This window comes from Schistocerca piceifrons, chromosome X (genome assembly GCF_021461385.2).
Source record: "Schistocerca piceifrons isolate TAMUIC-IGC-003096 chromosome X, iqSchPice1.1, whole genome shotgun sequence".
NCBI classification, from domain to species: Eukaryota; Metazoa; Arthropoda; class Insecta; order Orthoptera; family Acrididae; genus Schistocerca; species Schistocerca piceifrons.
In genome coordinates this window covers 170,031,048-170,048,887 of record NC_060149.1, presented here as the reverse complement: position 1 = coordinate 170,048,887, position 17,840 = coordinate 170,031,048, and the positions used below count along the sequence as shown (strand labels likewise).

Sequence of the window (17,840 nt, the reverse complement as noted above, 5' to 3'; positions counted from 1 at the left end):
AATGACATGTTCTTCAAACCGGTACAAGGTAAATACTTGAAAATTTAAGATAATATCTTAGTGTTCATTGGTTAATAATGAATATTGTGTGTCACATGTTCATGGAAAGTGATGAATAAATTTGCCTTGAAGTTATGTGTGAGGTTTTCACTGTAGAGTTTTTGAAAAATATGATTACTGGAGAAATAACTAGAATTTTTTGGAACAACTGAGAAATAAATGCAAAATTGTCTTTGTAGATTGATGAAGTATTCCGAGACCCAGAGTAAATGCAATTGCCAAGAAAGTATTGTGTGAGGTCAACTAACATATTCGAAGGTGCTTTGGTATTGTGATTCATTAACTGTATGTAAACGTACAACAAATAACAGCTAAGCAAGATTATCAAGAAATCTACTTCATTTTTATAATACACTTTGCTTTAGCTGTGGACCTAATGACAGTGGCACCTACATTGTGCATTGTCCCAGTTGTGTGTCACAACAAATTCAAGGACTCTAAGAAAAGCACAACATTTAGAATGTTATCTACTCTCAAGACTTACCTGTGTGTCATTTTTGGCTGTTCCTTAAAACAATGATGCCTGATTACAAACCTCAAAAGTATGTAGTTTAGAGTCTAGCAACAAGAGCTGTAAGCTTTTTTTAAAGAAATTTGTCCAGGGATATTATAGAAAGTGGTTGGAATGCGATGTTAATATACATACCAGTGCTTAATTACAGCCATGATAGTAGAAAAAAAGGGAAACAGCAGGTGTTTGTTCAGTAATATAGAGATATTTTGCTCATATTGAATAAACTGTAATGAATGATTAATGGAGACTTTTAGAGAACTAAATTTTAATAAATGCTGCTAAGCGGGACTTCATTATTGTCTACAGATCCTAGCCTTAAGAACACTTCAAGCTGTATTACCTGCATGGGATACCACCATTCCACAGAAAAAAGCAGCAGTGCTTGACAAATTATTCCGCCTGTTGGGTTCTACTGCTCTTCTGTGTCCAAAAGATCCTGTTCTTCAGGACATTGGTATGTACTGTAATATTCTGAAGCAGTATATATTGTAGTTTTCTTCACGTATTTTTGACAGGAGATAAGTGAAATGTTAAATGTTTCTAGAGTCTGGACGTGGAACCCAACAAACCAAAATAAGAGTTCCATTGACTGCATCTTATTCAAGCACAGTTGCTGAAGAGTGCATATTACTACTTCGTATGTTGCATGGTCTGCCACAGTGGAATCAGTCAGTGAACAACATGCTTTTGAACAAGTTGACAGTTGCAGGGGAGATGCTTACAGAAGGCACACTTTTCCATTATCAGGTAAGTATTAATTTTTGCCAAGCAGCTTTGATGGTTTGATGGTTCGTACGTATATTTCACTTAAAGCAGTGTAGTGAATAATATCAATGAATTGTTTGCTGAAAATGAGAACATCCATTCCAATTTTCAGACACATGAGTTGCTTAGTGATTGACAGTGTGTCTGCATAAAGTTCATTCCAGACATCCTTTTGCAATAACTGGCTGACGTACATGTGCCCAAGAAGTAGCAAAGGTCTTGGATAACCCCCCCCCCCCCCCCCTCTCTCTCTCTCTCTCTCTCTCTCTCTCTCTCTCTCTCTCTCTCTCTCTCTCACACACACACACACACACACACACACACACACACCATGTGCATATCTGCTAACATCTTAAAGCATTCTGTGAGGCCATTCATTTAGAGATGGTAAGCAACAGTCAGCTTGTGGGTGATGTCGCAACATGAAATAATCTTTGATAGTAGTCTGGATCGGAAAACTTTCCCATGGTCAGATTATCACAAGGGGTGCTCTGTGCTTCAGAATGATTACTTCAGCAAGGAATGTTGCAATTTATGAAGCGTTGCTGACAACGTAGCAAGTGATCTAGTCACTGCAGACTATTATTCATAGGTTCCCATTTTATGACTTCAGGACCCTCAAGAGTTTGATTCCAATTCTGTGGAATGGCACTGCTGCAAGTGGAATGGGTACCGGATGCTCCAGATGTAATTATGGCCTGTGCTTCCATTGTTGTTGGCATTCCTTGAAGTGGCTGCCATATTGTCTAAGGGATTGGTAAAGGCCTGATCAGTGAAACCTGCATCTGATTATGTCTCAACTCTTCACAGATCCCAGGTGGCCAGATGTTGGAGCATTGTGGAAATATTTTAGGATGACTGGCCTCAGATGAACTGGAATGATGAGCAACCATTACCACCCCTTCAGATCATAGTTCCTCTTATACAATGCTCCATTTATTAATTAGAATCCTCCTTAGGTTGGTTCCTCATTCTTCAAGGCTTTAGGTTTTTAGCAGTGCTAGATCTTCCCACTGTTCAATTATTTAATGCACAGATGATTGAGATATCATTGATGATGCTGTTTTCCACCACAGGATTCTCTGAAGGGCATTCCATGTCCTTGTGTTTATGTCTGTTTTTGTATGATGGACTCCTGAAACCCAGTGCCCATCTGAGCATTCAACCTGACAGATCCCTCAGGCTAGTCAGCCAGCGTAGAGAATGGTGATACAAGTCAATGATGGTGGCCCAGTCAACTGCAATACACTGTTTCTTGGTTGTAATAGTTCTTCTTAGCCTTGGAGTAATGTGGAATTATAAGCTGTTACCTCTCTAGGGCCTTCCTGAATTTGTATTAGAACTGCCCCTTCTCAAAACCACTAATGCCAATGTCAAGTTCTGTCTTGACGTTCTCATCATACAATGTTAAAACTGGTGAAGATGTTAGCACCTCCTTGAGGACAAGGAAGGATCTTCCTTGTGTCATGTTCCAGAAAAATTTGGTGTTTCCTTGCAGTAGCTCTTGCAAGGGTTGTACCCTGGTACAGAACTTCTTTATAAATCACTGGTAGTACAGGCACATTCTGAGAAAACTTCTCACATAACAAATGTGCTTTGGAGTCAGAAAATCCGTGACTGGTTTTATTTTATCGGGATCAGGTTGGACCTCATCACCACTCACTAGATGCCCAAAGATTTTTATTTCTTGGGCAATGAAGAGGCACTTTTTAGGATTCAAGAGGACACCATTCAGTCTGAACACACATCAAAACGAATCCAAGTGTCTTAGATGTTCTTCAAATGTCCTTGAAAAAATAATAGTATCATCCAGACAGCAAAGACACATAATCCATTTTAGGTGCCAAAGCAGGCTGTGCATCATACATTCGACTGTGGCTGGAACATTACATGGTCCAAATGGGAAAACTTTGAGCTCATAGAGGCTGCCAGGAGTTATGAAGGCAGTGTTTTCTCAGTCAGCCTCATCACTCTCAATTTTTCAGTATCCTATCTGCATGTCCAGAGTTGAGAAACACTTTGCACCTTTCAAGCAGTCCAGGGTTTCATTAATGACATATTTTTGACATATTTTTTCATGACATTCCTCAGTTAACGTAGAAATGTAGAAATGCTGTCTGTCATCCTCATTCAGCAGAAAGACCACTGGAGAGGATCTCTCTGAAGGTTCAGTGATGTCATCGTACAGCATCTTCTCCACTTCCTCGTGAATTCTCTGTTGTTCAGCCAGCAACACACTGTAGGAGCACTAATTGGAGGATGATCCCCACTGTTTATACAATGTTTTATCATGGGGCATTTGGGCTGTCTTTTCTCTATGCTGTATTTGAAAGCCTCTGAATATTGATGCAGAATGCCTATTACTCACCAAAGATATTCCTCTATCAGGCTGTATGCTATTGGGAGTTTGATAATACGAGTACCTTTCCCCCCCCCCCCCCCCTCACGCATTGTCTGTAATGGTAGTGGAGCAAGATCTTTCATCGATGACACTAAGCTGCCCTTCTGGGACTGGTTTGACTGTCTCTACACACAAACCTTTAGGGATGAATTGTGGCTACTCAGTACATATAGTGATCCAGAGTTCTCCTTGACCATGTACAATGCTTATGATCATCCATGGATTTAGATTTCTTTTTTGAATCTCAGTAGCTTTTTGCAGATGACAAAAGCTTCACAGTTTAACTGTTCTTCTCAGTTGACGAATGGATCTCATCTCATTGATGGTGGCATGATAATGATGTCTTCAATGGCGGACAACTGCCTAGAGCACTCTGGAACTCTGATCATCCACAGTCTATTATGCCTACAAGAAGTCCTGTGTGAGAATTATGCCATGCACACATTCTATTACAACAGCAGATTCAAAGGGCTGTGTTGTGTCATTGATAGCTAATCTTGCAATACATGTTCCTGTTGGCTGGATATATTTCTCATTTGTGACCTTCAGTACAATCGCCCTCGTATCACAGAACATTGTCTTCTTTAGGTGGTGGAAATAAGCATTCAACGTTACAGATAAAGAAGGCCCTGAGTCAGCTAGCTGGTTGGCCATTGTTGATGATGTGATGAGATTTTCTGTTATCTCAGTAACTATTGTCCTTGAGGGATTTCACCTGTGGTGGTCTCACCTCCATAGATGGTCGCCTCATTTAGTTTTCCCGTAGTTGACAGCTAGGTGCTTGGCTAGTACGTCTGTACGGCAATGGGGAATGGCTACAGCATGTTGGGATGTGAACTCACCCAGGGTAGGGTGATGAGCTTTCTCACACAGGTCGACTATATTTGTCTGCAGTTGACTGGCATGACTGTTGTGATGGTTGGTGTCCTGCAGCATAATAGTCTTTAAACACTAGTCTTATTTCTCTGCAGTAGTGAACAATGTGCCCAGGGCATCCACAGTGAAAACAGACTGACGTGTTGTCCTCCTTCCCCCAAATGTCCATTCTTCTGCGGGGCATTTTACTTGGTGGAGTATTTGGATGAACGTGTGTTGGCGGATGTTGAGTTGTAGTTTGACAGTGACGGCATAAGTCCAAGTTGGCTGAGTTGATTCTTAGTGGCATGTCCAACTGGTGGTGGAGATTGGTGCCAAAGGTTGATACACCTCTTCTTCAACATTCCCTATTACCTTTCCCCTCGGGCATGGGTGTTTGTGTTGTCCTCATCATTTCATCATCATTCATGAAAGTGGCGCGATTGGTCTCAGAAAAGGTTGGGAATTTGTATGGGCGCTTATAACTGCGCAGTTGAGTGCCCCGCAAACCAAACATCGTCATCATTTCTTCTTGGCATAAGTTAGTTTAAGTTAGATTAAGTAGTGTGTAAACCTAGGGACTGATGACCTCAGCAGTTTGGTCCTGTAGGAACTTACCACAAATTTAAAAATTTCCTGTTTCCTCCTGATATATTGGGTTGACCTTCATGGCCATGCTGTACTTTGTGTAGTCGGTCTGACAATTGTGGCTGCCATGAAAAGCTGTACCTCTTCTCTTACAACACAGCATGTGAAAGAAGCTAGATGAAGGTCTTCCACAAACTGCCATAGGGACCACATTTGGGAGTCAATCATGACTGTTTTGTCTGACTCTTTTTCTGCCACATTTCCTCAATGTGTTGGCACCACTTGCTGAATTCTTCTGTTATTGTGTCATCCTTTACCAGAAGAGCTTGGCACATGTCTTCTGCAACTCTTTTCAACAAATCTTAGATTTTTTTCAGCTTCTGTCATATCCAGGTTCACAATTTTGTAAAGGACAAAAACATTCTGCATGTATGATTGTGTCATTCCGCCATGACGATGGGCCGTGTTCTTGAGTTGTTCGTCTACTAAGCAGACTTGGTATTTATTGTCACCAAATGTTTACTTCAGTTCAAACTGGAAGTAGTCTTAGCTAAAGAGCTTCTGTTTATTGTTATTGAACCATTGCTGGGCTATGCTGCCCAAGTAAAACTATACATTTACTATACACATCATGTCATCCAACCTGTTGTATCTGGCAACTTGGTCAAATCCTTTCAACCATTTTTTTGGGCCATGTCCAGCTTCTCCAGAAAATACTGATGGATGCCTGAAGTGTTGCCAACTTACTGCTGTTTCTGAATCCATCTGTCTCCTGAATATACAGATCTTGGGAATGATGCACTCCTTTTCTTCCAGTTCCTGTCTGTGTAGGTAAAAGCTTCTATGTTGCTTAATTGAGGCCACAGTGATTTAGATGTTTTGGAAGTACTTGGTGTCTCCATCAAACAATATCACATTGAAACCACAATCAAGTCCAAATCCGAAGCAGGGTCATCAGTGTAGTACAACACTTAGAACAGAAAAGACGTTTACTACTTGACACCAGTGAACAGCCTGAACAGAACTGATCTCCTTGACAGAGAGTGCAGATATTTATGCAAACATAGAATATTCTAGAATGTTGGTATTTACACAAACTTCAGATATTCCATAATATATGGACAACACAAACACAAGGTATTTCAAAAATTTTCCAGAACTGATAAATGCTAAATAACAAATAGTTGCTGGTGGGTGGGTTTGAACTGGTGACCTGCATGTCATCCAAGGACACTTATCACTATGCTACACTACACGCACCACAGCTCATGGCAATATTAAAACAAAAATATGTCATTAAAGGTGTTAAGTTTTCTGGCTGTGTGAATGTGATAATTGAGAAGATGTACAATGAATTGGCAGGCCCCACATTGATGTATCTTTGCAATCATTCTGTAAATATATTTTTCCACACACATGAATAATATTGAGCAGTATTCAGTGTCTGCGAGGAACTCAGACACAACTAAATTACACACAACAGGCTCATCACATGAAATTGGCCCTTGATGCTTAAGCAAGTATAGGGATTGGTCAGAAGGGTTTTCTGTAAGTGATCTCTTGTGTAGTTGTACTACACTTTCCTATAAATTTCCCATTAAACTGTAGTTGGCCATTTGCTTTCCTTACAACTGACATGATGTGTTCATTCCATTTCATGTTGTTTCAAAAGTGGTTATTTAATTAATCTGACTCAGTGCAGTAGTGAACCATTAATACTGTGTTAAAACATTTGTCCTACCCATCTACATTACCGTATTATCTGTACTTGAAACAATCAGTTTGAGAGTGCACTTTATCTGTAATGACCTTTTCATCAGTGGGATATTAAACTTTCATCTTCCATTGTTCTTTCTAGTCATAATATAAATTAATAGGAGGCATTCTGAAATTGACACATTGTAAACACTGTGAGTCTGTGTGGCAGAGGAGCTGGATGTGTATCACAGAGCCACAGTATATTTGGCATTGCATTGGAACCACTGCTTTCTGTGTGAGTGACTGGAGTGGTGCCTTCCATGAAAAAAACCTGCTTAAAATGCCATTGTTTGTCATTTTATGTTTACTGTTATTTGTTCTTTCAATAACACTGGACTTTCTTCTGAAATTTGAGCTAATACACCATTAATGACAACGTATGGTATTATGTATCTGTGTTGCAAGCATCTCTTGCTGCTCTATCATTTTTCTCAGCTCCCTATATTGCTGTCTGATCTGTCACTCTACAAAATGATACTTTCTTCTCCACCCATCGTGATGTAAGAAGGGTATCTTGTGTAATCTATAACTTTTGTCTGCTGGGTTCATTTATGAAATGGGTTGAAGGGCAAGGCAATCAGTCAAATCATCTGGTACATTGTGTTAGGATCCAATAAAGCCATGTGTTGAAGAACGTAAATTTTCTGTGAATCTTAAAAACACTATCAAAGAAGATATAATGAGCTACTGACAGTCTCTGCTTAAGATTACATTTTTCTGCTCTTTAGAAGAGTAGTATACTTCGTGATGAACATTTGAAAAATCGGACTCCTGCCATTCACAGGCAGGATACTAAAAATTACACTATCCTTGTGTGCCTCATGGGCTGACTCCACTGGATTAACTTATTTCAAGTATTAATCACATCATGTAGCTTCTGAAAGAGTAGGAAACCATGATCTTAGTAACATTGTGCAGCTGTGGTTGAATCAAACTCTTCACTATACCCCATAGTTGATAGTTCATCATCTCTGTGGAGCTTGGAAAGTATGTTTGGAAACAGTTGAAAACCTGAAACTTGTACTCAGTCTGGGAAGTGTGCATTGATTATGGGATACTTGGTGGCACAATACCTGCAAAAGATGCAGATATGAGCTTGTATCCCTATCAAATGCACAATTTGAACTTGCCATGTGTTTATTGTCCCCCTTGGTTATAGTCATCAGTGTAAATTATTGTATGGTATATATGGCCATCCTAGAATATGTAAGAAGTTGCTGAATATAAAATCATTAATAATTCGAACTTCATCAAATTTTAGAAACAGCCTGGGTTTTAATGCCAACCATACTAGACATTTACCCCAGCACTATGTTTAAAAAATTCTAGTGTGCCACATATAGCCAAGGGAGTTTTTCCATTACTCATATTTATAATGGTCTCGTTACCTTTCTCCCTCTTGTTGATGAATGTGATCTCTGGTGCAGGACATCCAGAATGTCTAAATGATGAAGACTGTGGTGTAGCTGGATCTTAAATTATTGCCACAACATGAGGAAGATTGGAAAGGAAATTAGTCATGCCCTTATCAAAGGAACCATCCCAGCATTTGCCTTGAGCTATTACGGAAATCACAGAAAACCTAAATTTGATGTTTGAATGGGGGATTTGAACAGTCATCCTCCCAAACACTATTCCAGTATGCTAACCACTGCACCACCTCACTCAGCGCTGGCAAATAGGTTGTTTCAAACATTTATGTCACTAATCTAATGCCCTTTGTGAATGGAGTGCAAGTTCTGCCACGCACAACTTTACGAAGTATAATCATAATGCAACGGGGACTGAACAAATTTTCTTCAAATTAACCACTGGGAGGACCTGTTTCTATTCAAGACCTTCTGCCACCATTCTTTAAGATGTTTAGAGCTGTCACTTGGAAGTATTTCAGGCATGCAACTAAGAGTTTTTTAAGTAGAGGCCCTGAATTTACTTATTCCTTAAAACTAAGTATAATGTCCTCAAATCACAATTCAGATTGATTAAAACTATAATATACACAATAAAAACGGATGGACACTTTTTTCTTTAGGGAAAATTTAAATTGCGTATTTTTTGCCCATAGTTCGAAGCGTTTGGATGTCGCCTACAATTGTTGAGCAACCATAAACAAAAAATTGGTAAAAGTTCTCTAGCAGGGAACATTGAAATGGGTTTCTGACTGAGGGACAATGTTCTTCCTTGTATGACAGTCTGAGGACACACTGCCAACATTGAGGAAATAAGGATCACACCATACTGGGAAAACTATGAGCGTAATTCATAGAGTTTATGTGTATTGTATTGACAGATATTATGATAGCCATTACCAATATCAAACAATATATCTATGAAGCAGTGTTTTTGAAAAAAAAAAAAATGCTGCTCTTATCCCCACCTTAATGAAGATCAGGTTATGGAATGTTGACTGATACCATAATCAACTATGCTGAAGGCAGCTTGGAAACTTTCTGAATTTTAAAGACAATACCAAATGGTTGTTTTATGAAGTATTCTCTATACAGTAGTAAGTGCAGCACTGGTTTGGTGATAAAATTTCCTGATTGTTTGGAGGAGAGGGATCATTATTGCTTGCCTCCAGAAATTTAGGTAAAGAACGTGCCTAGGAACTGCACGGTGAAGAGGAGGGTGAGGGGGGGGGGGGGGGGGGGACAACTGATGTTAGTTTTGTGCTGAGTAATGAGTTACTTTCTAAATTTCACAGTAAACGACTGTACTTTTCCTCCTAGATATCATCCATGACATATTCAAGTTTCCTTCATGTTGATACTGAATAGGTTCACCTGTTTGACAGGAGGCATTTTCAGTTTGCGGAGCTTAAAAACATATTGTTACAAACCCACAAGAAGCTAGTTCTTGGACATAAAAGCATTTTGTAGTCCTCTATGTCTGGCTTTGGTGCTATATTACCAGGCACTATAAGGTGTGATTTACTGTACCATACAAAAGATATTGTCATACTTCTCTGTGTCACTGGAGGTACAGTCCAACTGAGCACTTTCATCTACATCCCACATTGGTTGGAATTAACATGTAAAATTGTCATTCTGTGTAATTGTGTGGAAGTGTTTCACAATTATCCTGCATCAGATTCTGGTTTTGTTTTCAGAGTATGGTCTTTTTATGATGACTGTAGTGCATGCACTGTCTTTCTTATTAATCCAGCCCTTCCACTGCCATATCGTCCGTGGTAGTGATAAACACTTCACGGATTCTGTTGGTATGATCTTTTGTTTTCACTGATAGTGTGCTGAGCTTTTGCTTGTACTGTTAAAAAAGCTATCATTTCTTAGTAGGTATGTTGCTATTTGGTTTTCTCAGTACCCTAGTCCCTCTGATGGCTGATAGATACTCACTGCTCCATCACGGAACTGGCTGTGTATGCAGTTTAATTAGGGATACTGTTCTAAATGTCTTTTTGTGCTTATCATTAGTCATTTCTTTCATATACAATTCTGATTAGAAAAGGAAAGGAAGTAAATCATAGCGGTATTGAAACTACCCTCCACTACACACTTGGTGAAGACGGGATATAAATAGACTATAGAAACCCCAAAAAACTAAGTCATAGTTGAACTGATTTCTGAATCAGACTTCTAGGTTATTTGTAGTAAAATGTAGCATATATTGTGCCATTAATAAATCAGTTTCAATATTCTGCTTTGAAAGTTGCAATAAATTAGCCTGACTGTATCTCTAATAACATTTAGCAAATCAGAATTGATTTTTATGATTGCTTGTACATTTTTTCTTAAGTACTTCTACAGCATCAAGTGTTTCTCATACATACTTTTGGATGTAATTTTATGCAAACTGACAGCTGTTCTTCTAAATTAGGTTAACGATGGTACGAAATCAGAATCCTGCAACAGTGCACAGCTGTCTGCAATGTCATCACTTTCTGTTGTCGGTGGAATTGATAAACGGGCAAGGATAGGAGGCCAAGTAACGGTGGAAGGTGTTGGACAAGGTTAGTACAAAGTTTTGCTTAAGAGATTAGTATAGAATAACTTCTTTCCCCTTAGAAAATGAGTTGTCATATTTTTTCAAGGACTTGAATGTTCTATAAAAAGACACAAAAATATTACATAAACAGGCACAAGTTCACATGGATGCCATTGCATGTTTGCTACAGAATAATTTACTTTAAAACTGGAAGTTAATGTTCCTTCTATTTGAAGAGTATTGGTTAGCAATTACTATTATGTACTATGGAAAGGCTTAAATTGATTAGTTGAACCTCTGCTCATAAAAATGAAGAGCCAGAACTGTAGCTAGAACCCGGAGATGAATCTCGGACAAATTTATTCTTTGAAAATGGTAAATAAATATTAAAAAATGATGGAACTCAAAAGAAATATGAATGCCAATAGCTGAAAACCCGGAACTGGGTGTGGAAGCATACATCACAAGAGTATCCTTAAATGTGCCAATTTTTGTTTGATAAGTGATGAGCTCACAAGACAAAATATTAGTCACCCTCCTGTAAAAGGACACAATGCTCACTTTTTAGCACTGTCGAAGATATTGAGCTTGTACCAGACAATCATGTGACCCTACACCATTGACATAAGTAATGGCAGTGAAGTAGCGTGCATGTGCTAATCAGTTATCCAGAATCAGCACAGTAAAATGTGTTGATGTGGAGGTGTGAAAGAATCTCAGAAAGGAACTACAATGTTTGCCTAATTGTTGGTGTATTGACGCGGGCTGTGCAACAAGTCAAGGAACAGTGTACTACTCACCACTGTGCAAGAATAGTAGTCGTAAAATACCCTAACTGATGGGGACCAGTGAAGAGTGTCATGTCTTGCCAATGGCAGTCGGTTTCAAACCCGGCAGGAACTACTGCTGTCATTGCACGCAGGTTCACCTCAACCAGTTTACACGTGTAAACTGTGAAGGGAACTATGTGGAATGGACATTTCAAGTCAGGTGCTATGCAAAAAGCTATTGCTCACTGTGGCACATGAAGCTGCAGGTCAGTAGTGGGCCATACAACACCAAAACTGGACCTTAGCCGATGGAGGAATGTTTCCTCTTTGCAAATGGTGCAAGGTGTCTAAGTGAGTTGTTTAACCTGCAGTATGTGGAAAGTACAATTTAGGCCAGAGCTGTTCCAGTGACGTTTTGGGGGGGTATTTATCATACCATAGCTTGGGCTCACTCATTTGAGGTACTGTTGCTGTAAACCAGGATGTTTGCTTCAGCATTCTCAGTAATAAAGTGTTATCATCTTTGTGACATGAGTATGCTGTGAACACTCTTGCTTTCCAGTATGACAACAGCCATGTTCAAAGTGCTGTATGCAAATGTTCCTGGTTTAATGCACTCTCAGGCACCCTAACAAACACCTTATAAAATACCTGATCTTAATCCCATAGAGAATGTCTGGGACTATTTGTAACAGTGACATGTAGCAGTCAACATCCCTACATTTTGTTACCTCTACAGGTCTAATTGTCATTGAGTGGCTTCAGCTGGATATGAAATACCCGAAGAATCTTGTCGACCTTCTTCCTCACCAAATTTAGACCATTACAAGGATAAAGATGGTGTTACATGGTATTATTGTTATGTCTGCTGGACAAGTGATTAATTTTTTTTATCCATTGTGCTTATTATGACTTCAGTATCTGTTGGAGCTCCAGTGATCATGGTGTGGTACTTTCATACAATTTCCAGTAGCTCTTTATTTGCAAAAATCTACGTACTATTCATAATTCTTACATTTATTTCCTATTGTCAGGCCTGCATACTGACATATTAATGAAGACAGAATTAAAAAAAGGGGATGGGAAATTTACCAACGTGAAGGTGGGGGGGGGGGGGGGGGGGGGGGAGGAAAGGTTGGAGGTCAGAATATTCTTAGTCTCAGTTGGAATAAATGCATCCACAGTGAGATCACTGACTTAATAGTATACCTTAATGAGTGCCACACTAGTTTGTGAAACAGGGAACTAAACCAGACCTGGATCAAATCCATATGATGGATTAATGATTGTTGATATGGTACATCGGTCAGGCAGAGTAAGGCAGTTTTCCTCACTCATTTATTCAAATGTTTGGCTGGTCCCCAATCTCTGCCTCAGAAAATATGATACACAAACAATTAAAATATAACACACAGAATAAAGGTTAAACAATTTAAAAAATTGCCAAGTCATGAAAACAGTGGATTCTGTACAACAGGGTAGACACTAGGAAAGAAAAAGATCCACAGTGAGATCGTTGGAGACAAAATTAGTTTAGGTTGAAAGGGCAGAGGAAGGAATCAGCCATAGCAAACATGGCATGGTAGACAGATGCCATAAACTGGGAAATACAAATATGTGGTTAATTCATGATGGAAAATGAGCACTGCATGAGTTTGATATCCATGAAGAAAATTGAAATTATGTATTATAGGCAGCTCAGACTAAGCATTCACATTGGTGTGTTGGCTGATGCAGCAGCAATGTATCTTATAAATGAAAGTAGTATCCTAAACCGCTCTTTCACTGGGAGAATAATTTTGATGAACATCAGAAATGTTCTTGAAATAAAATTATTTCAATGTATGTGCTGTACGAATCATGATGTGCTAATATGGCCCCACACTTTAGGCTTAATTTACACTTCCGGTAATGTGATGCGACACAGTGATGAGCCGAGCGATGATGCATGTATAGGAGCTGAAATCATATAACAGTGGAGAAACTGGGTTTACCAGTAGAACAGAGCATTGCCCATTTACACTGCAGGCTGAGCTGAGCAAGCATCAGAACTTAAACCAGAAGGCTTACCATGTGCAGTACTAGTCATCTTTATAACTAATGTCCCATTATAGGACACTGTACACAATGATTCTTATTAATGTTTAAAACATCTGAAGCAACATAAATGTCAGTAAGACAAATAATTTAATATAGGTCACATTGGGTTGCAAATGTTGGAAAATATATCAAAGGTAGATGACAAATGTTGAACATGTGGTATCACTACATGACATACCTCACTGCAAGTGCAGTGGTTGAGTCCATCAGTCTGTCACACCTGATCATCCTAACCCAAGTCAAGTATTTACATCGGTGTGGCTCTGGGCCCTCATGCACAACTTTAGCACATGGAGCTTAGGGGTTGAGTCTTGCATATGGCAGGCAGTATTTTTTTCATTGCGGTAGACATTTGTGTGTTTACTTAGAGGTAAGATTTATTATTTTATTGAACAGTCTCATGGTCTTTGCTACTTTATTGTAAAGTACAGTACAACAAAAACCTACTGTTTTGTGTCATGAGCAAATGAGTGTAAGCTTCCAAACTGTGTTGTTATCTGTAAGTGGCCTATGTTTTTTTTCCCTAAATGATGTCCATCTACAAAAAAAGAAGGGGGCAAAAGGAAAGTCGCACAAAATAAGAACAGCTTTTACTTGGTTATGGCAAGGAAAATAATTTTGTAACCTCTATATTTACAATAGCTGTTTGAAATTAGCTTTGTTTACTCCAATGCAAGTATTGCATTGCTCAATCATCTCTTCATGCCCTAGCCCAACCACTGCATTAGTGGCAAGGTACGTCATCTGCTGATGCACATGTTCAACATTCCTCATCCATTTTTGGGATATTTCCAACCCCATATGCCTTATATTAAATTATTTGTCTCAGCATCATCATTGCTGCTTTGGGATAAGAATCACCCCTTATGTGCTCATTGTTGTTGTTGAAATGTTGAACCCTAATTTTCTGTCATCCTTCAGTTACATATAATCAAGAACTAATTTTAAAGCTTGATGGGAAAGTAAACCAGTCATGTATAGCAAACGATATGCTTCTGACAGAATTAGATGAGGATTGCTAGAGTTAGGCACGTGGAAAAGTTATGTAGGAAATGTTTATCTGAACAATGTTGCTGGAATAGTTATAAGCTATAGAGTCAATATTTATGCTTCTGTCAATAGAGAAGTATATCCAAAACAGCTCCATCTGCTGCAGAAAACATAAAAGAAAGAAGGTAAAGCTGCCATCAACCTTTTGAACATCACAGTGCTATATTAAGCATGGTCCTATTGTAAGTGACAAGGTCCTTGGTATACTGTGCTCATGCCCAGTAAAGCACTGTCATGTTGTTGACAGCTTTATGGCAGCAACAAAGGGAACATTTACAAAATACTTTTGAAACGGAATTTTGCTGTTTATTGGTTGGATTTTTTTTATGGTTTATAATTTGGAAAGAGTAGTGAAGATCAAATTTTTTTAAAAAAGGAGATTTGTTGTTTGAGAAAAAAGGAATTTTATTTGTATGGAAGAAATAAACGAAGTAAGTAAATTCAGTGTGGACTTGCCACTTGCTTCATATCACAGAGAAGTTTCTAGTTGGCTGGTGTCAGCTAAATGTTTTAGCCTGTGGATATTCAAAACAATTTTGTGCAGTTAACATTGTAACTGCCAAACTGACACTCTTAATTTTTATTTACTTTTTTTCTGTCATTCAGATATGAAAAATATTAGAGTTGTTTTAAAATTGCTGAAGGGATGAGGGAGAACAAAAATGCTCATCTTAGATTCGGCACTTGATGGTTTGATTGTTTGACCTGACAGACTTATCTGCAAAATTAACTGGAAAATTTCAGAGGAAACGTCAGGCCACTAAGAATGATGTGCACTTAACAAGTTAGATGGTAGAGTACTGCAGAAAATCAGGTGGTGGTGTACTACATGATACATCTACCAGCAGCCTTGTTCTGCCACGCCTGCTTGTAGCATGTGCACTTCTTGGTGGGTGTTGAAGATTTTATCATTGATGTTAGTGTATGCATTTTGGCAGTCAAGCAATGGAAATTCAGGGATGGAATAACAACAGTATTATGAAAAGGATGCTGTTAACCACAAAGAGGAGGCATGGAGTTGCAGACTGGATGAAAGGCCTGTGTGTGTGTGTGTGTGTGTGTGTGTGTGTGTGTGTGTGTGTGTGTGTGTGTGTGTGTGTGTGTTCTATTTTGGAAGAAGAACTTTTTGTCTGAGATGTTAAATGTGTGGCAGTCTTTTCTTTTTGCCTGTCTGCAACCTAATGTCTCCATTATGGCAGTCTCCACTTTTGAGCACTAGTCATTTATTAACACTCGCAGGATATACTACAACAGAATAAATGACACACAGCTTGTGATACTGATTCTGTTACAAGAGACAATAGCTTAATTAAAGTTAAATCTAGAGGTCTGCCATTATATGCTCCTGAACAAAGAAAACTCAAGGAATGTTACCACAGTTCAAGTGCTGTTCCAATGTGAATGTGGGTGTCAAGGTGTCCAACTACTCAACATTAGTGGAGTACCAAAGTATGTCAGATTGCTTAAAGTCAGAATTAGAATCCTTAGCAGGTACTACATGGAATTTTCAGTTGAATTAGCTTCACTCTTAATAATAAATTACCAAACAAATCATGACTGGGAAACAGTTCCCAAAACTTGAAAAAGAGTAAACTTTACACACTCATCTACCAAAAAAAAAAAAGAACAGTAGAATTTATGATCCATAGAACTACCATATCACTATATCACTCACCTCTATCTGGAACAGAATTATGTAGCATATTAGAAGTTCAGACACAATCCTCTAATTGTAACAAAATTGCCATCGCCATGGAAAGCAGTCTGCTTTTCAGAAACAGTAATCCTGTGGTGCTCACCTTTGTATCTTTATTCATGGGATTATGGTCATCATACAGGGCATTTTGAGTAGCACAGAACACACACACACAAACAACGCTCACAGTTACATTGCTCTAGTGCTGGAAGGCTGTGTCGAGTGGAGGGTGTGGAGGATAGGAGGTGGCTACAAGAGGGAAGAGAGGGTAAAGAAATGGGATGGGAATGTGGCACAAGTGAGCTCGCTCGGCTGCAGCAGAGTAAGTAGCACATGGTACACTGAAGCAGGTGGTCTGGGTTAAGAGGGTGGGGTGAAGTGGGGGAGGTCTGGATAGAACAGAGGAAGAGAGATGTCATGGAGAGATTGGTGTTCTTTGGATAAGTAAGGTGAAACTTTTCCCACATAATAACCCAGGATCATGACATGTCCCATTCACCCATACAGCACATTCACTGCCAGTCCCATCACAGGCACATCCTATCCCACCAAATGCAGCATGACCTATGAATGCAGTTTTCACTACTCTCTCTCTCTCTCTCTCTCTCTCTCTCTCTCTCTCAAACACACACACACACACACACACACACACACACACACACGCACGTGCCTTCCTTCGCCCAGTACATGCACCTCTGAGTTACACAGATAGGAATTGTTCCTACTTCATATCCTTCTATTTTGAAATCCCCCTTGTTTCACTATTCACTGTCCTTATCCTGGACTCCCTTAATCAGGTTGGCAGGGGTTCGGGTTGGCAAGGGTTCAGAGAGTGATTGAGGTTTCTCTCAACACATGTGACCCCTGGTAGACATCACGTCATCTCTGACAAACATACTGGCCTGACCTGCATGCTTTTACTTGTCTTTAAATTTTTCTTAGTTGTCCTATCAATATTGCTTTCAAGGCCTCGATTTCTGGCTAACTTAACTAACTCCAGATGAACTCTCTCTCTCTCTCTCTCTCTCTCTCTCTCTCTCTCTCTTTCTTGACTGAGGGGCTGATGACCTTGTTGTTTTGTCTCATAACTCCCAACCAGCCAACCCACTCTAATCCATCTCCAGCCCATTTCCTATGCCTTCAGTTCACCCTCCTTCCCAGCAGCTCCACCTGTCGTCACTTTAGTTCAGTTCATCTGTTTAGTCTATGTTCTTTACATAGTGTCCTCTTCCTTAGTCTACCCTGCTCTTCGCCATCACCGTCACCGTCACCGTCACCGTCACCGTCACCATCACCGTCACCATCACCTTAAACCATGCCATCTATTTCATTGTGTAT

General features: G+C 39.4%; 1 protein-coding gene across 1 annotated transcript in view; it reads left to right on the top strand.

Moving 5' to 3' along the window:
- The window catches only part of LOC124723043 (E3 ubiquitin-protein ligase HERC2), an 819,840-nt gene that overhangs the window by 380,803 nt on the left and 421,197 nt on the right, over positions 1-17,840 (top strand). The window contains exons 39-41 of the mRNA XM_047248222.1: positions 881-1,028; positions 1,119-1,321; positions 10,779-10,911. Of these exons, the coding sequence (XP_047104178.1) occupies positions 881-1,028; positions 1,119-1,321; positions 10,779-10,911 (484 nt within the window). The remainder of the gene's footprint in view (positions 1-880; positions 1,029-1,118; positions 1,322-10,778; positions 10,912-17,840) is intronic.